Source organism: Echinococcus granulosus (genome assembly GCF_000524195.1).
Source record: "Echinococcus granulosus chromosome Unknown EG_S00003, whole genome shotgun sequence".
NCBI classification, from domain to species: Eukaryota; Metazoa; Platyhelminthes; class Cestoda; order Cyclophyllidea; family Taeniidae; genus Echinococcus; species Echinococcus granulosus.
Window position 1 is genome coordinate 2,535,678 of NW_020170383.1, and position 23,955 is coordinate 2,559,632.

The 23,955-nt window shown below is 37.1% G+C and overlaps 3 protein-coding genes across 3 annotated transcripts in view; all 3 read left to right on the forward strand. All coding sequences in view use genetic code 11, as the record gives it.

Annotated features, from left to right (window-relative positions):
• EGR_00957 (Zinc finger protein basonuclin-1) overlaps nucleotides 1-1,202 on the forward strand; it is a gene marked incomplete at both ends in the record, with an annotated part of 3,750 nt that extends 2,548 nt beyond the window's left edge. Inside the window, one exon of the mRNA XM_024490206.1 lies at nucleotides 691-1,202. Coding sequence (XP_024355609.1) covers nucleotides 691-1,202 — 512 coding nt within the window. The remainder of the gene's footprint in view (nucleotides 1-690) is intronic.
• Nucleotides 1,203-2,598: 1,396 nt separating this feature from the next.
• EGR_00958 (hypothetical protein) lies at nucleotides 2,599-3,222 on the forward strand (the record flags this gene model as incomplete). Its single annotated transcript, XM_024490207.1, has 1 exon — nucleotides 2,599-3,222. The coding sequence occupies one exon, from the start codon at nucleotides 2,599-2,601 to the stop codon at nucleotides 3,220-3,222; it is 624 nt and encodes a 207-aa protein (XP_024355610.1).
• An 11,884-nt stretch (nucleotides 3,223-15,106) lies between these two features.
• The window catches only part of EGR_00959 (hypothetical protein), a gene marked incomplete at both ends in the record, with an annotated part of 9,811 nt that continues 962 nt past the window's right edge, over nucleotides 15,107-23,955 (forward strand). The window contains 12 exons of the mRNA XM_024490208.1: nucleotides 15,107-15,236; nucleotides 16,761-16,786; nucleotides 16,838-16,977; nucleotides 17,018-17,075; nucleotides 17,964-18,051; nucleotides 18,265-18,417; nucleotides 19,727-19,758; nucleotides 20,362-20,567; nucleotides 20,639-20,694; nucleotides 21,232-21,384; nucleotides 21,427-21,487; nucleotides 22,272-22,328. Of these exons, the coding sequence (XP_024355611.1) occupies nucleotides 15,107-15,236; nucleotides 16,761-16,786; nucleotides 16,838-16,977; nucleotides 17,018-17,075; nucleotides 17,964-18,051; nucleotides 18,265-18,417; nucleotides 19,727-19,758; nucleotides 20,362-20,567; nucleotides 20,639-20,694; nucleotides 21,232-21,384; nucleotides 21,427-21,487; nucleotides 22,272-22,328 (1,160 nt within the window). The remainder of the gene's footprint in view (nucleotides 15,237-16,760; nucleotides 16,787-16,837; nucleotides 16,978-17,017; nucleotides 17,076-17,963; nucleotides 18,052-18,264; nucleotides 18,418-19,726; nucleotides 19,759-20,361; nucleotides 20,568-20,638; nucleotides 20,695-21,231; nucleotides 21,385-21,426; nucleotides 21,488-22,271; nucleotides 22,329-23,955) is intronic.

Consider the following 23,955-nt stretch of genomic DNA (forward strand, 5'->3'; position numbering starts at 1 on the left):
ATGCTGATCGGCCTTGCAATCGAAGTGAATTCCACCTTAATTAATATTACAACCGCAAATTTCTTGATTTAGTAGCTAACTGCCAAATTTTCTGTAAAAATAGATAGCTTTTCTTAAGTGCTAAGACATATAAGCCCTTTTGCTACGACAGAAAAACTTACAACAAAATTAGCTTAAATATTATTGACTAAAATTTCAAGGTGTAGGATTAGCACGTATGGCTGGGAACGTTCCACCTCTTTACAAGGGCATGAAAGAATACAGCGAATTGATATTCAAGTAGAATTACAGCAATTTACACCAATGCAGAACATTTGTTGACCTTGTTATAACCGCATCAAAACCAGGTAAGATAATAACGTCGAGATGAGGATAAGTATAACGATTAGGATGATGACATTATAATATTCTGGTTAATATTGAAAAAAACAAAGAGAATGCTTTTATGACAATATTTATTCTTTGTTCATAGTTACGGTCTACAATGTCGCATATTAATAGAAGAAAATTAATCATTTTTCCCAAAATTAAGTCACTAACGCTTTTTCGATTCGAACCGATTATCTATGTTTAATCGAATCCAAGTAACATTTAGCAGAATTTTGCTTTTTTGTAAATCTTATTGTGCTTTTCTTCGTGTATTATCATTTGCATTCCTTTGACGGGCCTATTGATAGGCATTATTGCCAGACCATTTTGACTTTATTGCCCCAGGTCAGGGAGTGTTACAGCGCAGTCAAATGCCTAGTGCAGTGCTCAATCCACCTATCCTTTCACCATTCACGAAGAATACCACTCCATCGGCAACAATAATGACATCAACCACCACGCCCACAGCACCGACGTCACCATCCAGCATTCCACTGAACCTCTCCGACCCCTCGCTCCACCTGCCACCAGGGGTGTGCCAGGTTGCCGAAGTCTCACGTCGACAGACCTCTGCGTCCAGTGATGAGGGCGGTGATGAAGGCATCTACATCTCCGAGAGAGGACAAATGGAGGATGAAGAAGAAGAGGGCGGAGACACTGAGGAAGGCGAATCAATGGTGGTTGGCCACTCCAATCACCGCTCACCAGCCACTGAGTTCTCTGCCTCCAATCTGGCCCAATCATCGCCCTCCCCACCCTCCTCTCTCCACTTTGGGGGTTCGCCGCCCCGCAGTGAGGAAGGCAAAGCGACTGGTGGTGTGCTCATGGCTTAGGTCCACTCCGCCCCATCCCACTCTACCATGCCCTCTCCTATCGCGGCTACCAGTCATTTTTTTCACCAAATACGCATTTGACGCTGGTCATGCACTGTGTATAATAGATATCGAATTTTTGGTTCTAAATGAAGACTCGGCACAAGCGAAAGCTATTTATGAGTAAATTGCCAGAATGTAACTAGTCTTCCTAATAAAGTCTGTAAATAAAACTATCGCGATAACTTCTGCTATTTTTACAATAAAATGTTCAATTTACTACAGGAAAGTAAATATTTGTAATGGAACAATTTAAGTATAAGGGCTATGGATAGTTTTAACAGATACTCACTTTAAATCTATTAGGGTCATCATCAATATCATCTTTAGTGTATAACATATACAAGCACACAATATTCTACTCAAACGTAAATAGCAGTCTTAAAGACTTTGAATATATACCGATAAATCAAGGACCACTGTCAGATTTTGTGACCTCTTATTTTGACAAGGAGGGCACAGCGTAATCGAAGCAATGATAGTAAAATTGCCTGCTAAAGTCGTTTGAAAGGAGTCTTTAAATGCTTAAATGTTAAATATGACAGCTAAAACATCTAAGATTCTGTGTTGAAAATCATATATTCGAATAGTAGCCTAAGTTGACAGTCTCCCAATTGCTAACAAAATTGAAACCACACAAGTGATTCCTCATTTTTGAGAGAACTAATTATCTATAACTCAAAGGAACCTGACCATAAGTAGTTACTTTACCAGCATTCGGCTTTCTTAAACTACTATTCTTCTCCCATCCATGCAGGTAATTTAGAGAGTCCCTTCCTCGTCCCCTTATATTCTCGGCTGCCGCACCACTTTCTTAGTTTTAAAAGCATGCATTTAAAACTTTATAAAATGGATAGGTTTAGCTGCCTTTACACTTTATGGGAATGACAGTCGCACCGAACTCTAAGTCTAGACCCCCTACTAAAAAGATTAAGTCAAATAATACACCTAGCTGCAATTGTGTTACACACCTCCCGTCTTCATCGTTTCCAATAAAATCTTTACAAAGCAGAACACTTTTGCAAACTTCTAATATAGAAAACACTAAAACTAAATCTATTTTGACCTTAAATGACCTACTTCCTAACCGATAATGTCTCCATTGCAATTAAACACAATAGACGCTCAGTATAATATAGCACCTTTCCACTCTAATTATGTATGGTCAAAGTGGAAAAGTTTGTGTAAAAACTTACAATTCAACTAAAACCGATTAACCCTCAGGAAATGTTTGAAATGCCACACCTAACTAACCCACATTTTTCCAATTTGTTGCATTTTATGAATGATTTAGACTTTACACTGCGTATATAAACCCACCCATTTGACTTAGAACAAATTATCAAGAAGCAATAAAATGCATCTTCTAGGAGCCAAATTCTCGTTCCTTTGTCTCTACGCCGCCGCTTTGGCTATTTCATTAGACGAAGGCATGTATCCTGAAATGGAAATTCCAGGCGGATATTTCATAGGAGAAATGGACCCTTTTCAACAAGATTTTGAAGAAGGTGAAGACATGGATGACCAAAATGGATGGATGGAAGTAAATGAAGGCGACATCACGCAGCTCCTAGATCGCATTGAAGAGGCTGAACGGAAGGAAGATGAGAATGGAGTAGAAAGAGATGATCAAAGTTCTCAGCAAACTGCCGAGGAGTACGAAGATGTCGCTACTGAAAAACTTGCAGTAAAAACAGTGGATGAAGTGAAAGATGCCGAAGAAACCATGCATGCTCCCGCCACTACCACCACTATGCCGCCGTCCAAGTCCACCAATTTTTGGACAACGGATTTGGTAGTGGAAAAAGCGGCTGAAAACGAAGCCGCCAAAGAAGCTATGGCTACCATAAGCACAGCTGGTGTCATTGCTTCTGCAACGGCCGCCGCGATGGGAGAGGGAGCTAAGGCAATTCTTAGTCAAGTGGAAACAACTTTGAGTTCTGTTGATGATTTGGACGTAATGACTTCTGAGTCCCAGTAGCTGAATGCGGTGGAGTGAATGCTTTTTAGAACCATTAATCTTATTAAATATTGCCGCACACGAGTGATTCTGAATAAACGTTTCTTATTTACAAGGAAATATACTATGCACCATTATTATTATGAATTTTTGTCTGGTCATATAAGGACTATTTAAAAATGCCATTATGGAATTATGTCTTATGACATACTTTGATAAGCTGAGAAGCTTAAAGATCGGTTTGTTTTAGTTAGGGAAGTTTTCTTAAGTTTGAAGTTAGTAAACAATCATTTGAGATCGTGAAGTTTTTACAGATTGACACCTGATATTTGGTAGCGTACCCGATCTAGACCACCAAGACTGATCGCTCGACAGCTTTTAACACTGAGCCAAAACCTTTGTTGTTGCTTCTGTGTGCACACTAGTTCTTTTCTTTGCCATCTAATTTTAACTTTAGCAATGCAAAAATCATGCTTAATGGATGTATTAATGTAGGGCATTTGTATTTTATCAAGACAATTGCAATACAGTACAGGGGAATTAGATTCTGGCAATTTTTCTAAAATTTAGTTTATTTGAACATTTTAGTGCCTCACTGTCAAACTTGCAGCCATTTTTAAATGGGGGTCGCAAAGATTTACATATTCAAAATCTTGATCATTTTCGCTTATTCCAAAGTGCGAAATCAAATCTAAACTAAATTACGTAAAGCTACTCAGAAACAATTTAGTAGTCGACTAATTCATCGTTTCGTGAACAAAACAAATAACTGCTCTTCTTGATGCAGAATCATTGGCTTGCATTTATTTAAGTCTCCTAGAGATTTGATGAAACAGTTATAAGCGTTTTTTGAGTACAGCAAGCAGTCGATGCCGTAGGCAATAGATTATTATTACTGCTAAAAACAGAGCAATAGAGGTCACTTCTGCCATTATACCATTGACATATAATTGGGCTTAAGGCTACCGGCACAAGCCGGGGCTCAGCCCACCCAGTGAAGGTACAGTGACCGGAACCCAAAGCGGTCCCTTTACCGAAACAGAGTTAAGCAAATAAGTGACTTACTATATTAATAAATGAATTCACCTCACTTCAACCTTACACCATTACAGTACACCCACAGAATAAACTGCCTTGTGTACTCGTAAAACCAGAGGGTTTAATTACTTGAGTCTTTACAAATCACGGAGGGACCTGGCCAACTCCAATCAGTCAGTCTGAACTCTATAGTTTCCTAAACATAGTAGGTTACTATAGACCTTTTTTCAAAGGTTTTGCTTAGATCGAGAACTCACTATACAAATTGAGAGAAAAGCAGTCAAAAAGAATTTAAAATAAGAGAAAGAGTACAATAAAGCGTTTAAAGAACAAAAGCAAATGCTCGACTCCACACTGACTCAACCATTACCAAATTCCGAACAAAGCGCCCCAACATTCGCACTGGATACTGCCGACGATATAGCCGTGGGTAGTATACTCTCGCAAAAGGGCAAAGAAAGAAAAAGGCCATGTCATTGCTTACGAAAGTACTGAACCCAACAAAAAAGTGAGATGGGAAAGTGCAACGCAACGCAAAATGTTCGCTATTTTCACAGTAGTCAAACTTTAGACATTACCAGTTAGCGGTATAGCTCATGGTGGGAGATGATTATTAAGAGCTGACCTAACTGAAAACAATGAAAGAGATAGACTGTTCGTTGCATGTTGGTAGGAGAAGCTGTAAGGGTAGGAATTCACAGTGCAGTACGGGAAGGGGAATACACATAGTAATGCAGATGACCTGTCTCACAGGCCAGTCCCGGCAGAAACAGGTAGTGTTGCAGTGGATACCATATCCTTGATTGGGCCAGCTAAACATCACTAAAGAAATACGCGGAGAACCATTCCCATATGGCTCTGGCATAAGGGAGGCCCCTTACATCCTCTTACAGACCCATAGTGAAAGCAGTGATCTTATTGGCCAAAAGAACCAGGTAATATGGCGGGAATTTTCAAAACTCTCTTTAGAGGATGAGGTGTTGAGTGTTTTAAAAGCCTAGTGTTCCTAGGCTTATCGGTACAAAATATCCTTTAAGAGCTACACGGGCAACTGGGTCTTGTAAGCGAAAAGATGCTAGACATATCGAGCAAGTAGTAATGACGGCCTACGATCACCCCAGAAGTACCCGGTTTCCGTCAACCTGCAAATTTGCAGCAGCTTCACAGTGACTGCACTACTCTATCCTGTGTTACAAAAGTTTTAAGAAGAAATGGTGGCTATTGCCATCATGGAACCTCTGCCACCCATCAAGAGAGAGAACAGATATATTTTGGTTGTGGTGGACAACTTTGAGAAGGCAGCCGAGGCAGAACGCGCAAAGACACAAGATGCTGAAGAGATCGTCTCGGTTTTCTTCACCCACTGGATTTGTCAACAGCAGATATCCGAAATGGCGCATAACAATCAAAAAAACAAATAGCAAATAACAAAAGCCTATTCTTTGCTAAATTATGCAAGACTTTTGGGATCTATATGACATACGACATCTGGACATCAGCGGATTAAGCACCGGTTAGACTGCTGAAGGACTTCACCAGAGATGTACAGCTGGAAGACTTGAATTATTGCCCTGGAATAGTGCCGCACCTTAACACAGCCAGACTAAAGTCTACCAAGATGGAGATCTAGTATTGCTATACAGGCCGATCGTGCTACCTAGAGAACACGGCAAGTCTTATCATGGATGAGGCAAGGTTCATTCTGATTGCTGTAAGTCATGTTATTAACAAACGACCTCGTTCACAGCACACCACTCCATACTCAGTCGATCACCGTTCATTACAGCAAGATGCGTCGGTTCAAATGCGTACGAAAAGTCGGATGTGAAGGTAAAATTTACGTACTAATAGAAGAAGGGAGACCATCGCAAGTGGCATATGCAGAGACCAGTCATAAGAAGAGCGCTGGAGACGGTGTCCAAGATGGTGAGGAGACTATGCAGTACATGTTTGTTCAAATGTACCTTTTAGCCGAGAAGCATTTAGTGAGCACGAGTCTCGTAAGGGACTGGACATCTTCTATTGCCGCGGAATAAGGGTACTCGGAACAAGGGTTATCCCGAGCGCTGTAACACGTTCATAATAGTACTGATAAAGAATGCCCCTACTTAATGGGTCCACTCGTTCCATGGGACTGAAGGCAGAGGACGATTCCAAACTTATTACAGAAGAACTAGTGCGGTAACTTGGTTTGCGCCTATTTTCTGTTATAAACAAACGGAAGTATCCTACTGAGTTTGGTGTTGTGCCTACAGCATGCGATTACCAGTTCGTCTGACTAATATTTGTGTATCGCATTATACGATGCATCCGATTTATTATCGGCCTCGATCTTCAGGAGAAGGTTTTTTATAACACAAATATTTTAAAACTTGATGTTACTTGGTTTCAATGCACTAAGCGTCGTAACCAAGCTTCCATAAACTCATAGAGAAGTCGCTAATCAAAATACGCCAATTTTCGGTAATACTTTTAGGCCACTTGCAAATGCGATTATAAAACCCATAATAATAGCTTACTTGATCCAAGTAAATTTTGTATTCTATATAACCGAACTGAAAATTCTGTGGCCCTAGGTTAAAATGTCGGCAAAACCACTTTAAAAATACATTTTGATAAAAAATTATGGTTTTTACTTAAAATTCCATGGGAGTCACCACCCTTTCCCTGTACTATTATTAAATGATATTAATCCATTACATACAAGAAACTAGGGTCTAATATGATCTATTTAACCTTCCCAGAACTGACGGAAACTTCCTTGTTTAACAAATAAGAGGACTTCTCTAAAGACGAAAGAAGACGTAATACTAGGACAGAATATGGCAATCTGGCCATGTCGCTGGCCAAAAGTTCAATAGCCGTGCCTTTCACTGCCCGCGTAACCAGAACGCAAAGTTAAACGGAAAGTCAAAGTACTACGTAGCTACTTCTCTAATGTCACATCTGTTGCAAAGGAAATAACGTACATACCAAATTGCCAAAGATTAAGTTTAACATTTTGTTCAACAACCACTCGTACATTTTATTGGGGTAAGTTTATAAGTTGAAACAGAAAACCATTTAAATTTGTACACGCCAAAAAGTGTTAAAGTACTAAAAATCGGATTTTAGTCAATTCAGAAACACAATTAAGCCAAAACCTAAGCTAGTAAACCTGAGATTGATTCAGCTCAATTACAAATCATTATATGGCCTCCATGAATGAATTGGGAGTATCTGTTATTCACTTAGACTCTTGTAAATTGTCGGGCAAGTGAAGCACTAAAAGCAACACATACCTCGACTTCAATAAAACGAAATGAGAACAAAAATTTAAAGATACGAGGGAGCTCAACTTCGTTCAAAACCAGATCAATTCTTATGGTCGAGTTATCCGAGTCTTCCGTACTGATAGATGCGGTTCTAGAGTTGTGTGCGGTTTATTCTGCGCACTGGTGTTCATAAATTGCGGTTTGATAAGAGTAGGTTTTACAATAACCACAGGGAAGCTCATATGAATTGCTATCCCGGAGGTGGTATTGATGTCAATGGTGGCAGGAGCAAGAGCACCGCAAGTGGGCCTATGTGATACAGTCTCGACAGAAGAACTGCACTTTGGTATTTTTAGCCAAGGGAGGAAGCACATCATTGACAGATGAAAGTGGCACAAGTGCGATAATCATGGAGTGCTAGCTAACCATAGGTCAAACGGAAGGCAGAAATTAGCGACTGAAAATCCTGTTTTAATGCTACAGTTTGAGCTATCAAGACGCGGGTCACTTACAGACACAAGAGTACGCACACGTATACATGCAGGTGCGCACTAAGACGTGGAATGCGCAGGTAGTTCCTCGTACTGCTAGACTGAAATTTCTTTTAAAATTGACATTTTAAAGCAGCTTCCTTGGGTCTAGCGGGCCTATACAAAATATTTTCCGCTATTAAGTGACATAATATTCCTTTAGGTGTTTCAAAATATCACTTTGTTAAAAATTTATGAGTTTCATAAACACTTTTTAGAAATTAAAAGCGTGTTGCTTTATCTTGAAAAATAGCGAAATTAAGTTGAGACAAAGAGCTTTTTAAAATAGCTTAATTAACCCCGTCAGATTAACAATCTTCCATGGTTAAGGGCTATATTGTTGTTTTGGATTTATTAATCCCTAAACCCACTCAATTAATCGTAATTTTCGGGACCATGTAGACCAATCGGAAAGGTGACTACTACTGGGACAGTCTATCACGTGTATATATCAAGCACGCAGATAAATCGCGTATTCGCCTGTACCTACCTTCAGGACTCAAATCACGTGAAACGAGCAAATCAGCCTACTTTTGGTGCAGACTTCCAGCAACAGATTTTTCCCCTTAGAAAAACATTTTTTTAAGCAACTCGGGTGAAAATTCGTATTTTGATTTAATGCAGCATTTGAGTTTCTTCGAAAATTGCTCTGGTTTCTAATGTCGGGATATGTTTGAAGTTTCCTTTCGTTTATTGCTCAAAAACCCCCATTTACTAACCGATTAGGATCACTTTTCCTAAAGCGCCATCAGTGTGCCTTATTCACAATTAACATATTATGGAGCATTCAGTAATACCCTCCAAATAATCAAGTATTCACAGCCGGTTAAAAGGCATTGTCAAAAGCGATGTATATCTGGGAAATTCCTAATGACTCAAAGCAAATAAGGCAAGAGAAAAAATAAGAATAGACATCACTGAGGGAGTGACAAAGTTGACTATGTATTTCCTATTACCTGCTGAGACAGACTAAAATACAGCGATGGCGTTTTTTGCGCTTTACAGACTATGGAACGAAAATAATTCAGCGAATGCGAAGGGCTGGTATCAGAAAAGAATAGAAAGAAGAATTTGAAATCCGACTAACCATTTAGGATAGTAAAGCCATGCATCTAACAAGCAGAAATTTACCGTTACGTAAATTACTTTAAAATGCCCAAACAAAATTTCCGCTGTTCTCCACTAACTCTTGGGCATCGATTTTGAGACTACTGAATTAATATCGTTGGATTAATTAGTCTCAAACGATTAATATGGCCCTCAACGGGAGCAGCTCTATGTAATAAACAACTTCAAATAAAAGCGTACATTAAACTGTGCCTTTACGATTCAGCTAAACGAAGATGAGTGGAATGTTTCATGTGATGTTGAATTAGGCCTATGCACCGTAAAGCCTGTCAACGCTAACAGTCCCCCCTGTTTTTTAGAACTTGGTTGCCTGTGATTAGGTTTGCTAATTAAACACCGACGTATATTGGTAAATTCTTTGACCTCATGGGTGTTGCCTAACAACAGATTTACATTGACTCATGCGTCATCGTGAATTATACCAGCAGGCATCTGGTTTGTATGTTTATTACGAAAGTGTCTCACCTTCGTCAGGAGTTCACGTAATCACTCGGACCCTTGATACATCAATTTTGTAAAGAAAATATAACCTAGCTTCATCATATAGTGTGTTGCTAATTCAAATATGCATTAAATATAACGCTAACGAAAAATCTTGGTTTCTGGGAGAAAATTGAAATTTGCAGAGTATTTAATATTTTAAGTACATAAGGACATAATATTTTATAAATCTTTTTAAGCTGTCAGGATTCGGTCTCCATGTGATTGGAAAGGAGGACTATTCATGTCAGTTATGCTTTTGTTCCCTTAGATCTATCTTCCAAAAAACGGGTTTGCAGAAATCTGAACATCTTCAAAGGTACTTTTATTACCATGACACATCTTTACTAAATAGACTTTAGGTTTTCCAGAAATCCGCACTTTTGGAAGGAAGAGTTTTAAATAAATTTTTAATCGAAAATCGGAATATAAGTTATAAAATAACAAGTTTACCTTACCCAAAGTAAGCCTCTCATAGATTTATCATAGGCAAAGAAGCACAGGATATTTAACAAGAAAGTCAGAAACGCCTTTAGAATGTCATTTCGAGAACTCGGTTGTTATAAGAGATTCTTATTAAGTCTCTTTTGCGCTCTCCAGAAAACTACAGTTTTATACATATTTTACACATATGAATGTAATGTGTGTTATATGTGCATGTATACAGCCTACTTACATAATTTTTATTTTACGCATACATATTTGATGAAAAATAAGTGAAAATTTATCAAAAATCAAGTAATAAATAATAAATTTACAAGACGAAACAGATTCAGACTTCAGGCTGGTAAGAAAGGATTTTATGAAGCAAAATTTCTTAATATAGAGCTTACGAGCATAAAACTTTCCCCTCCTTCATGGAAAATATTCAGGGATTTGCTTTACCTGAAATGCGGACTATCAACAGACTCAAATTAAAAGCCTAGTGTACATATTTACAGTTTAGCCTTATTGTCGGAATTACAACCACCAGAAGTTAGACCGTCATCTTAGAATGCGTCCAACCTAGAGATCCGCTTCATCATCCGAGGTATCCAAGTATATATTCAACTTCACATTAGTCACCCTAGCATTTTCTCGAGGTCTCTCCTGCATCTGGACTCTCTCAAACATCTTCCTCACATACAGTTGAAACGGCGGAAGTATAAATACGGGAGTTTGGGTTGTAGCACCAGCTGTGTTCTTGGCTGCTACTGTGGCCAGGCGCCTCACTGCAGAATCAGAGATGTTTCCGACGGTAGTGCTGGATATAATTCTGACTGCATCATTGCTTCTGTCCTTGACAGGAGCATTTCAACATGCTCTCAACTACCTAGAGGGCTTTCGATAGACCTTTCTCTTTGATTCCATCCACCCAAAGAGACACATAGGTGTGCACAAGCACCAACTCGGTTAACATCCGTTGTAAGACTAGCAGACTCAAAATTGAGGGTCTCTTATAATGGGGCCCGAGTGTATATGAACGCGTGGCTTGGATCAACATTTATACAGAGTTATGCATGTATCCACGCTTTTGCCCATAGACACGCGGATGTACACGCACAAATGCGCACTTGCTCGTTCGTTCGCTCTTCAACCCGGGAGCTAGTTGGCTTTCTCTTTTGCAAAAACACCTAAGCCATCGATAAAATCATCATAATGTCGCTATTTCGATAGAATGATGGAATTCCACTTCTGGCACCGAAAACCCACTGGAAAATTACCATTAATTGCTTAACATTTATTTGTGAAAATGGCACCATTGGATGGGATCTCACGAGCATTTAAAACTGAGGCCGCTTTTTTACCCTAATCAGGATCGCTTCAGTGGCCAGTCATCTTGATTATAAAGTATTAAATCTGAAAGCAAAAAGGCAAAATAGACTAATCAAAATTGAGAATGGAAATTTCATTAGCGGACTGCATGCCTTGTTGCACAACATAGGAGTACCTGCCAGAGAGCAATTTGGGTGATAACGGAGTGATCTGGTATACGGAGAATAGTTCGCCTAATCCGATCATGCGGAAGATGACTCAATAGTCAAGTGTTCATTATATGCCTGTAAGACTCAATAGTCACGTGTCTATTATATGCCCGTAAGACTGTCAAACTTCAATGAGAACCAGGTATCACTCAGTTGCACCACCTGACCAAACTCTCGACAAATGCTTCCGTTTTTAAGGAAGTTATGAAACCACCACTTCATATGCCGTAAAACAAACTAATGGTTCCTTGAACCGCTCGATCAGGGAAAAGTGCAGACGAAATAACACAAGTGTTCGTTTAATCAACTAAAAAGAAATGAAAATGGCAATTATTAACTTTTGCTGGTTGCATTGATTAAACTTTTTAATGGTGATACCAAATACGTATTTACCAAAAAGTAATGTTTATTTCAAATTTGTCGTACGAAGAAGCTTCTTGAATGCATACACACTCATTGCTTAAACTTTCTTTAAAGTACTACTTTATATTAAGCTACACCCCTGCACTTTTTATTTTCAGAGGAGCAAAATTTTGAACACGTGAAAGTCATATTTAATTTCAGTAGCAAAATTGACATTTGGTGTGATGAATGACTGATTTTTTGCTCTCAATCAATGGACCATCTTGTGGTTTGCGTAGTCAAGTCTGTAATTACGGTTACGGGAACATATTATTTCCTTCATACTATAAATGATTTTTATTGGAATTATTAAGGCCTTTAAATGAAATTTTTGATATATGGGGAGTCATTGTTGAGTGCTTCCTTTTATAGGATGACAATCGCGGCCTTTCACAGGAGACATAAATAGCACAAGTGTAGCTTGGCAAATGGTTCTGAACCCCTCTTATAGCAATCGAAAGTATTTAAACAGCCTTGGATCTGTAAAAAAGCATTTCATAATCAGGTCAATCTTCTCTATCTCACAGTATGCTGATTGCTTCTGTGACAGCTACTGATAACGAAATACGCAATAATTTACATGCAATTCAGGAAATCATAAATAAAAACGCTAGCTGGTGTGCTGCAATTGAATGACATTAATAACAGCAACAACTACGTCAATGCGCCTGATTCCAACACATCTGACCCAATGTGATGCGACATATAAGGGACCTGTGCTTGCTACGTTGCAGACTCCAACAATAAAATGCTGCCCTATTGAACGATTGCAGCTAACATTGTTAACGCGTAAGGTGAGGATGGCCGTGTTCAGCCCCAAATTTGCTACTTCGAATTGTGAGATATCCAGTTTAGCCACAGTTGGCTCTAATAACCCAGCCCTTTGCATCCTAAATAATATGGGTCGGATAAAGCCGCATTATGATTATTGTCTTAAAAAATAAATCAGGATGAGATATGCCCTGAAACTACATTTCAAAAATAACTCATTTTAATGACTTTATTGCTAAATAAGGAAATCAATTTATGATATCAAATGACTAACATTACTGAACATAATTCTCCTGCACGAAACCATTTCTAGCGAAGGTAAAATAACTTTTAAGTATATTATAGTATATTATGCTGTTTTTAGCATAAATTTGTTACATTCTTATAGAAGAAGGGCTTGTTAATATAAGCAATGGCTAATATTGTAGGGCTTTGATATTCTTTTTAGTGCACATCTAGCCACACGAGCTCCTTTTTCCCGCAGTTTACCTCCGTCTTGATGCACTGTTCATTTACGCTTCATTACGGTTTCAGGAGGGGTCTAGGGACTATACTTTGTCTTCTTGTTTCAAAAAATAGGAGACCATACAGTGAGAAGTCTTATTTGTATATAAGATATTATTATAGTTGAAGTAAAAAGCAGTCTTTAGGTGACATTTAATGATTTAAGATGTGATTTCATTTATATCAGGACCATAATTCACAGAAAAGATCCTTGGCTTCAATGTGTGTATCTTATACCGGCATGACTTTAGTGGGAGGAAGTTTATTGAAGATGGGAAAAAAGGAGGCTTATCAGTCTAAAAATAAGGATCTACCAAAAAAGCTCATGTAATGCGTATTTGTCTAAATATACCTTTTAGGCTAGAGGCGATCAGTGGACACGACTACTGTGACGGAATGGACGTCATCCTCTTCCAAGGAGGGAGTGCACTCCGAACATGGATAACCCTTATCCCGTTACCTCATTTATGCTACCGCCTATAAAGAACGCCCTCATCGATTCAATCTGCTCGTTTCACGGGAATAAAAGCAGAACCGAATGCGATTAACAAGTAACTTCTGAATATTATTTAGTAATACTTAAAACTTAATATTATGAAATACTATTAGCCTTTCCAAAATAAGGAAAATTGAATCTTGGTTTCATAAGCAATTGACTCTTGCTTAAAAGTGTATTGCTCTCGAATATGGAATAAATTCTGTAAGTTTACCCTAAAGGATGATCAGCCGTTGAACTATTGACGTGTAAGTTCCATATACTTAAAGTTAATTTAAAACTATGCTGACCAGGAAAAGACAGTTTTCTTGATTAAACAAAAAGCACTTGATTGGTTAAACCCCATAACAATGGGCACCTTCGAGTTGATTCAAATATTTTGGACTTCAAAACACTGAAAGTAATGCAAAGCACAATGAGGTATTAGCAAACGAAATCTCGTTTGCATCAGGAATTTCAGATGGCCAAAAAAGTACATTGGAATATACGAGTTTATTTGGCATAACATAGTGCAAAGTCTCTTGAAAATTAAATTTGAGCTATTAAATGGCAGATTAAATAACTTCATGCGAATGAAATGTAAACCTCAAGAGACAATGCAGACATCGGTGTTGCGGACAAGAAAGCCGGAATACTTTAATCTCAGGGTGAATGAATGGACATGAGATAACTTAGGTAAGGGACTGCAATAAATCTTTGAAACTGCACAAGATTAATTCATTCAAGTTATCACAAAAGAGCTATCACATTGTGCCCTTAATTGGGAAAACATCCTATTACATTTATTTAGTCAAACATATTTGGAACATCGATGACGCATTGGAGTACAAAAAGGGCTCACAAATCGAACAGATGTGGCAGAAATCTACACTTCAGAGAACTATCAAAACTGTTCAATGAACGAAAGCATAAGCTAGGAAAAAAACTGTTCACGGGGGAAAATGAATAAAGGATGTTGTGGCCATACAGTCATTTGTAAATGTGATGGATAAAGGCAAGGTACATTTCAATTATTTATTTGAATCTTGAGTAACAGGAGACTTCCCTTTTCAAACATTAGCTTAGATCAAATCGCAGTAATGCTTTTAGAACTCCAAACGAAAGAAAATTTTGAAGTGGTGGCCCAAAAAACTGATAACAGAATAACACTGAATAGTGGAATGGTAGAGACAATTTTCTCAATAGCGCAATCGAATCACCTTTCGTAATCAAATTTTATGGGCTGGGAAAAATTTCTTCATGAACCGACTTGCAAAAAGAAACTACTCATTTGGCAATTTTTGATGCAGTCAAACATTCGCAATCGTATTGCACCATCAAATTTAACCAGAGCTTAAAATGATTACCTTTGACTATTTCCCACATAGTCAAACCATTTCTTGTGACGATTTCAACTTGCCATTTTCAAATGCATTGAAGATATTTCAAGTTCTAAATTGGACTCGAGATCTCCAAAATACGACTAGAAGTAAATTAAGCCACTATTTCGAATCCAATTACTCTATGTAGCTTGAACAGATTAAGAAAACGGTGAAAGTTATTTTTCGGTAAATGTAGAGAAATCATTTTAGAATCTTAAAAGTAGGCGTTGAAATTTTTAATTTGGGCTTTAAATCAGAACATTATTATATTATTTACTTTGATAGATGATTTCTTTAAGGAAGAAGACCTAGTTTTAGACATAATTTGCTGGCAAGAATAAATATAATTATACCTTTTGCTTCTTATTTTATCGTTGCCTGGTACATAAGACTTCGAACTTTAAAATTTAGTCGCTGATTACAGTTTCGAAAAGCTTCTTAGAATTCTCGAAAAGACCACGCGGACCATGACTATCACAAATGTTACCAAAATATCTGCTTTTGGAAGTAGCTAGAAGCTTGACACTGCCTCAGTGTTCAAATCATTGTTTCAAGCTTATTGGAACCTTAATTATGACCCAAGGCAATTCAAGCGTCAGTGACTCATTAGAAGTTTCGCAGATAACACACATTTAAATCTCCTTATAGAAACGTTTACTAATTTAAAACAGATAGTAAAATAACGTTTAATTATCCAAAACGTGACAAATTATTTAAATTGGAGGCCAACTTCAATCAAAGCTAATGGCTTGTTCCATAAGTGGTTTCCTCCCTTTTCCGCTTCCCGCCAAGTCGCACATTTGAAAAAGTTGACTCGATTACAGCCATATAGACTTGTCAACGAGGTAACTCCTCATGTGATTCAGAGTATCATTATGCTAATTAAGGATCAACCAAGACATGCATACCAACAACAATTCCACTTTTCTAGTAGCCTTGTTCTTTTTTATCACATACAAAAAAGAGATTGAAAAGATCGACTTAAGAAAATAAGTCTAATATGTGTCGCGGGAGTAGGGAGAAATTGCTGTAAGAATAGCTAAAGTCAAAATGGGTAATTATTTTTAGGGGAATTTAAATTTGCAAAAAACATGACATGGTGCTAATTACAATTTAGCTATTTGGAAGACTTCCAAGTGTCCCAATAGGTTCAGCGTTTCTCCCTTCCACTTCTGCTTTCATACTCAAAAGTGAGGCGCGTGATTAAAGGAGAATATTTTTTTAGAAGCATTGTAAACGTTTACAGATAATCAAGCTTAGCAAGTACCGAGATCATTTCCCCCTCAGGGGATAACAGCGTCCGCTCAGTCATGAGGTTGGCGTATCCTAAGCGCTTCTGCCTTTAAAGGCACATTCAAACAAACGCATATTACAGGATTGAGCATAATCCGTAGAGTCGCAATATGGTGTATTATAATAAATATTATGGAATTAATTAATCAAAACTAGGATGACTGACATCATCCTCTCTTGCCTATTGACTCAACGAAACAAGTAAATTTAAGGACATGGAATTCCTAAATTTATAATGTGCTTAAGGGGTAATTAGTATTACTTTATCAGTTCCTTAGTGGCTTGCAGTAATGTTCAATATTTGAAACTCGAAAATTTGAGACCATATAATTTTTAAGGATTCAATTCAAAAAATGTCGATCAGGTAAGTTAAGAGTGATTCGGTTGCAAAAATTGTCATGCAATTCCTTTGCAGAAGAAGACAGCAAAACCCCCAATTTGGGCAACCAAATTAACCATTTGCAAAACTATCAATGGTCAGTATGCACTGATTAACCTAGTACTTCTCAATCGCTTAACAGTTTGGAAAAAGTTCAGCAATTTGTTGATAACATTGTGAGCAACTTATATTAACGTTCTGTTCATTGAATACCAGAAAAATCAGGCAACACAAGAAAGAAAAGTTCAACCAAACCATAAAACGAAAGGCAGTGGTTAGCCAAAAAGTAGAAATTAGTTAACACGGACCTTCTAAATATTTGGGTTAGAGCTTAGCTAAATCCTTTTAAAACGCATGCTCTTCTTCGAACCTAAAAAAAATTTACCGAACAACCCAATCAAAGAACGCAACAATTTGAGAGAAATACAAAGAACCCCAGAGCTGCAGGTCGAAAAGATTTTTTAATCACATGAAACGTGTTTTAGTTTCGTCTATCATGGCAATTGATGCCACCCAGTTGGCCAGTTCGACCGCCTTCATCACAAACACTTCCCCTCCTCCTTTTGTTTCCACAAGATGGTAACGATGGTCCTCCACTCTCCATGCTCGACTAGCATGGAGGTGGCACATCAGTCAGTGCAACAAGTCAAAACGAAAGTTGAAATTAATGTCACCAACACGAGCATGTCTAATACATTTAGAAATCCACCAAATTTATATTACACCCTTTGTGAAAGCAAAAAACGCTGACAGCAAATTCTCTACAGAATACATATCTTAAGAACACTTTTAAACAAGCTGAACTAACAGGAAAAAGGTTTAGAACTTCTCTTTACGAGGTTAAAAAACACCAAAACCTGCTATTTATGTCCATTGGGGATTATACGGTTTCAGTACATGAAATTTGGGTAGTATAAGTGAAAAATTGACAATTGTTGAGTGGCTGCACGTTTTCAGGATGTTTAAAATGACTGCCTTAGCCTTATACTCGGAAAAAATGTCAATGAAATGACTGTGAATCATATGCACGATCAAAGGAAAATTAGATAAAAAGAGGGAGGATTTAATTTCTAAGTACGTTTGATTATTGGCTACAATAAAGTTTGATGAAGACAACAGTAAGCAATGTCCCACGTGATCGCATTAAAAATTTTAAATTCAGAAAATACATTTTCGTTTAAATAAACCCAGCACCAACCGTTTAAAATTGCTTGAAGAAAGAAGAAGCGGCCCAAATCCAAATAGCAAAAGTAGAATTAAGGGGCATTTCACATTTTAATTCACCAACCCCATTGTTGTTTATCAAGCATGAAATTTTAATTGGATTTCAAGGCTATTTTATTGTTACCACCTCATTGAAAGTAGATTAGTGGTAGAGGCATGAAAAGCGCCCCCATTGAATGACCGAAACTAAGTTCATTCGATAAAAACCGTATCATTTAAGTGGTTGTTATTATTTATAGTTTTAAACTTGGTTAGCAATTCATTTATTTACTTTAGGTCTTCAATAGCGATTGCTACCATAAAAAATAGAATTCTCGTTAAATTTTTTGGGTTAGCAAGCCCGAAAAATTCAAGCTTAACTACGCTTGATGGGTTTCATTCACAATCAAATGGTCAAATATTTGATTGAGAAATAGCAACGCAGAAAATCGACATCTAAATCAGATTTTGATATTGTTTTGTTTAAAAGCTCTTCAATCTTTATGTAAAAATAGTTGGTGGCTTTTCCACATCCAGTGACTATTTACGACAATCTCGAACAATAAGCATTATAAAACCAGACCAAAACTAGCAAAAGAGGGAAACATAATCCCTTTAAAATGTTCTAAATTAAAGAGAATTGCCGAATTGAAAACATTTCCTGAGTTTATTATTCAAATTTGTCTTTTTCAGTCCCCCAAAAACCTTTGGATTAGTGCAAAAAGCATAATCGAATAATTACTTCATAAAATCCTTACATTACACCCTTCTTTTATTGGCCCACAAAACCCAGATCACCAAGAAAACTGATCTTTATCATTGAAAATGAAAAAATGGAGGCAGTTAGACATTGTCACTTCTGATATCATAATTTTTTATAAAATGACTCCGAAAGAACAGGACAGCTGGTTGATACATTAAATGGATTGTATATGCAGTAGGAAATCCACGAAGACTACAAATCAGTGAATTTTTTGCGAAATCCGAATTGTTTTAGGATGCTCTTATGCTTTTACTTTGTGTTTTTTGATATCGGTTTCGTTGAGCATGAAATACAGAGAATAGTGCTGGAACGCAAAATATTTTTTTTGATTGAATAGGGTATGAATTAAATTAAATATAATTGGTAGTGAAGTGTTCGGCTGGGGATTTTGATTTGAACATTTAAAAATTAATCACCATAATGCACTACGCGTTTGATTATAATCATTCCCATTGAATGGATAACAAAAGCGAAAAAATTTTGTGGTGGAAACTGCGACATTCGAACAAGATATACTCATCTGACAGTTGGGTGATTTTAATTTGAACCAAGTTGCCTTTGAATGCTTTATTGATTTTTTAAAACTTTCCTTACCATTAAACGTCTTTACTTAAATAGGTGTATTATTGTCGTATTTGCTCCATTTTGAACAAATTATTGTGCATTCAGATCTGCCAAACCTAAAAAAGGCCCAATAAAAGATAAAAGCTTGAGAAGACGGAGCTTTCCTTAATTGCATTATTACTAGTATCCTCAGAAATTGCCTCATGGAAATACAAAATGCAAACTCAATACTATCAGACAAAAGGAAATTTTAAATATCACAAACATATAGGACTTTATTAGACGGTGGCCCTGCTGAAAAAGTTTGCCTGTAAGCCAAGACATGGGATAAAGAAATGAAGAAATAGACAATGTATGAATTTCTTAGCTATTATAAAATTTTGAATAAACTGCAGACTTATTAACCCATCAACCTACAAAGGAGTCGGTGTGCGTGACACATTTTAATGTAATTGACGGAAAAAGTAGCTTCATATCAGTCTCAACTGTTTACCAAGTCTGTTAAAACAACAACACCTCACCAAAGGTTTCGCACTGGGCTACATTTGAAAATCATTTTGCATCGTTTAATTAAACTTAAATGGAATTAAAATAAGTGAAACATTTTCGTTAATAACGTTAAAACAATGCATAACTCAGCTTGAAAACTCATTCAGCAAACCGTTTGAATGTTCTGAGACAAGTAATGTGATTCCTTTATTGAGCACGTGCTTCCTGGCTGGAAGAGTCAGTTTTCAAAATCTAAGACTTATCGTAACATGAGTATTTTATGTTTACCTATATGATCATTGAAAATTCTCCGTTAATAAGCGAGACGAGCACGTGATAACTAGTAAAACCACTAGAGTCCGCATACTATTTGAGATTTTTATACGAAAATAACCATTGTCTACTATATCATATAGGTGTAATAGCTTGATTGTTAACCTCTTCTTTTGGGTTACGCGAAAAATAAATGGCATGGCTTTCAGTTCATGGAAGTGGCCCCTTAGCCTTCCTATGCGTCATTTATACATATTCTGCCTTCCAGAGAAGTCTTGGGGCACATAAATTAGCAAATATTTCATTATGCCTTTCTTCATTATTTTTTAAACACCGACATTATCAGACAAAATTATTATTCGTCGACAGCCAGCAAGATAAGAATACTAGAGTTGAGCAAAGAAAGTTTGGCTTTAGAAGTAGTTTATACTCAACCAGGAAAATTTTTGAAAATTATGTTAAGAATGAGCAAAAGTAATACAGGAATATCATGGCTGCGATATACTTCCGGATAAGAAGCGTTTTATACTTTTGACCACCAAAAGATTATTCCAAAACCAACAAATCTACTTCGCTATATTTAGTAACATTTTGCTCCATGGTTTGTATTTTGAACCATAGGTTAAACATTTACGCTAGACGTCTTTGCCCATTGTTAAGACTTGTATTTCCCTTTAAATCTAGGACTCGTTTGTCGCAACAGCTGCATGGTATTCAAAATTACACCTGAGTAAATATTAGGGCTTTAGCTCTTCTTGGCATTTTTTTTAATTTGATAATTGTCTTAATGAACGCATGTTTCAACTGTCCTATTTAAAGATAGAACACTGATTATTTCCTAAAAAATTTGTGCCGCTAAAGTGTTATAGAGTGAATATTAATATATGAGGACAAGTTTGGCATCATTGCATTAAATTTGCCTTTAATAAACTGTATTTTTGACTTTCTACATGAGAAAAGGTAGCAAATATTGAGTTGGAAGGAGGAAGGGGGAATACTTAGCCTTTTTCCAACTCGCGTAGGGCGGATATAGGATCTAAATGTAAAAATCTTACAATTTGTAGCATAACTGCATTTGCTAAAACATCAGAATAAGCATTTTGCGCGGCAAACACATTGAACTGTTCATTGAAATAAGTGAATGAACTTTTGTCTGAGGCTCTTTTTCATGCAGTCGTAATCAGTTGCTTTGTGACCAATGAATTGGCTTTTACTCTTCGTCGGCGTAATCCTAAGCTTGTACAAAAATGGTCCATAGTTTACAAACTTGTCCCAAATGACTGGTTTAAAGGTCACTGTAAATCCGCATGAGGGGTAAAAATGACTTTCAAAGGACATTTTTGCCTTTGCTTTGTCGTTGATTTGTGCAAAAACGATGCTTCAGCTTACCCAAAGTCAAATCTGCTGGTCTTAGTCGGACAACATTTTTCCAGATTTTGGTCCATAGTGAGTCTGTTTATTGAGGAGGCGAAATAAAGAGAAAAACATTCCAGAATTGAGGATGAAATAATTTGTTTTCGAAATCGTGAATTAATACACGCATTCTACAGCGTGAGCAAACGCTAAAATGTTGAAATACCATGACGAAAATGCTTAGTCTGGTTTACTATACGGTGCATAACAAGAATCTGTCAGCTACAGAAAAACTAAGATTACCATGCCTCTTTTCAAGGCGCTTTCAAAAATTAGGCCAATGACTTAAAATGATTCCCATAAAATTTTGCATTCATTGAAGTGGATAAGTTATACGTTTCACTTAAAAAGTCGGGCCTTTTTAACAAAATAAAAATGTAATTAATTGTCCTAAACACGTGCCCAAACATTTTGATCTGGTTCAAGACAGCTTTGCGTGAGAAGGGCATGCCCTAATAGAGTTTAACCCTTACAAAAGCTGCCCTTTTATTATACCAGAACATTGCGATGTTTGCACTATGAGACCTGCGTATCCGCACAATCCACTATTTCATCATTTACTGCGTCAGCACTTCAAAACCAAATATATCTCAATAATGTACGGTGATTCTGGTTGCGCTTTAGGGGAAAAAAATTAAATGATAAATTGCTCAAAACCTTCCAAAGGTGGGCATCACAAGTGAGAAAAGAATCAGGAAATGGGTTCAGTAGTGAAAACTTACATCACTTTGACTGAATCTAGGTTGTCCTCCTCAATAAATTTAGGTATCAAGAGAAAACATTTTTTAAATGCAGAATTTCCTTAACCAATATTTTTTTAAAGTAAGACAGGAACGCTAGACACAAATTATGATACCGCTGGAGACTAGTTTAGGTTAATTGGGGTTCAGAGTGATGACAATAACAAAGTCATGCATTATAAACCTGATCAGTCAAGTTCCTATTTTGGACACAAAACAAGATGTTGTGGAAATCTATATGATGTATTGGACCACTAAACGCCCAAACTAAAATTTCAGTTTAACAACTGGGATCCCTGTCACAGTCTTTTAAGGAAATCCTTGCTACAAAATGTAACATAGAACTTGCGGGGTAGTAGACATTGACATTCCGCAGATAGGGTATCAAGTGATGACTTTCGGCCAATACTCTAGTTTACCTTTATTTTTAGCATTATTACTACCTTAAAAAAGAATCATTTGTCGGGATGAAGTCTATAAGTTTGACGTTTTAGTCACGAAAACTGCTACAGTACTGACAGCTCAAACTGTTAGCCAGGTGTCCAAACGTGAAGAGTATCGGTGACTTGTGCATAACACATAACATTTGTACACTTGAGTTTTGCTAACAAAGAGTTCAAGCATGCGAGTTGAGGAGAAAAAAGTGGATAATGATGAGCTGAAAAGTGGAGAAGTAAAGAGCGAATCATAGTAAACACTTGTGGATTCGCAGACACAAATTGAAAATAAACTAGAAACACATAAAGCCAATCCTTTACGCCACGCCACATCCACACTCTCCACTACAGTCCCAGGCAGTTTGGTTAGTTGAGAGTGGAGAGTGGGGGACCACTACAACCAATTGGTAGACGTAAGGGAGACGAAGAGGGTGTTTGGGACGAAAGCATCCGAACTGACCAACAGAAATACGCCAATCACTGCGCCGGATGAAACTGGATTGCGCGCACGTGCGTAAAATAGCTACTTACACTACAAGCCTGGTTGCTTTGCCCCTGTCACCATCATCAGTTGCTTCCTTTGCCAGATAATTTCTTCAAAACTATGCAAGGAGTTTGGTAAAGCTTAACAAACAGTAAATTATGCAACTCATCACTTCCTTACCCTCAGTAAACCCTTAAGAATTCTTCACTGCCGACTGAATATATGTGCTAGCAAGGTAGAACCGATAAAGTATGTAGGCTTTTTTAATTAATTCTACCATTCATTTAAAACTGAATAAACAATTGTTTATATATATATTCCAAATTGGGTTAATAAGTCGTAAATTTTATGTATCAACAGTCAAAACCATGTTATACTGATGTTATTTTAAATAAACAAACATCTTAAAGCTAGAATGTGGTTTGATGCAATGTGATAGATGGTGGAAAACCAAGTAACAACAGTTTTATAGGTCAAAACTAGTTATAATAGTAAGATAAAACTCAATGAGAAATAACGCAATGGAAGGGAACAAGAATGAACTTTAGGCATTAAATTCATTGTTCTCACTAAGTTTTTAGTGCCCAGATCAGGGATGCGGTCAAATATTTTTCGTGATAATCAAAAGTATATATACCCGTTTCCCATAAATTTAAGTTGATAATAGAATTAGGCTGTGCTATAGCTAAACATCCTGTCATTGCCAGCAGATGCAGTTTGGCGTTTTGAGACTCCTCAGAGGACAGAAGAAGACATGAAACTAGGGCAGAATATGTACGTATTTGACC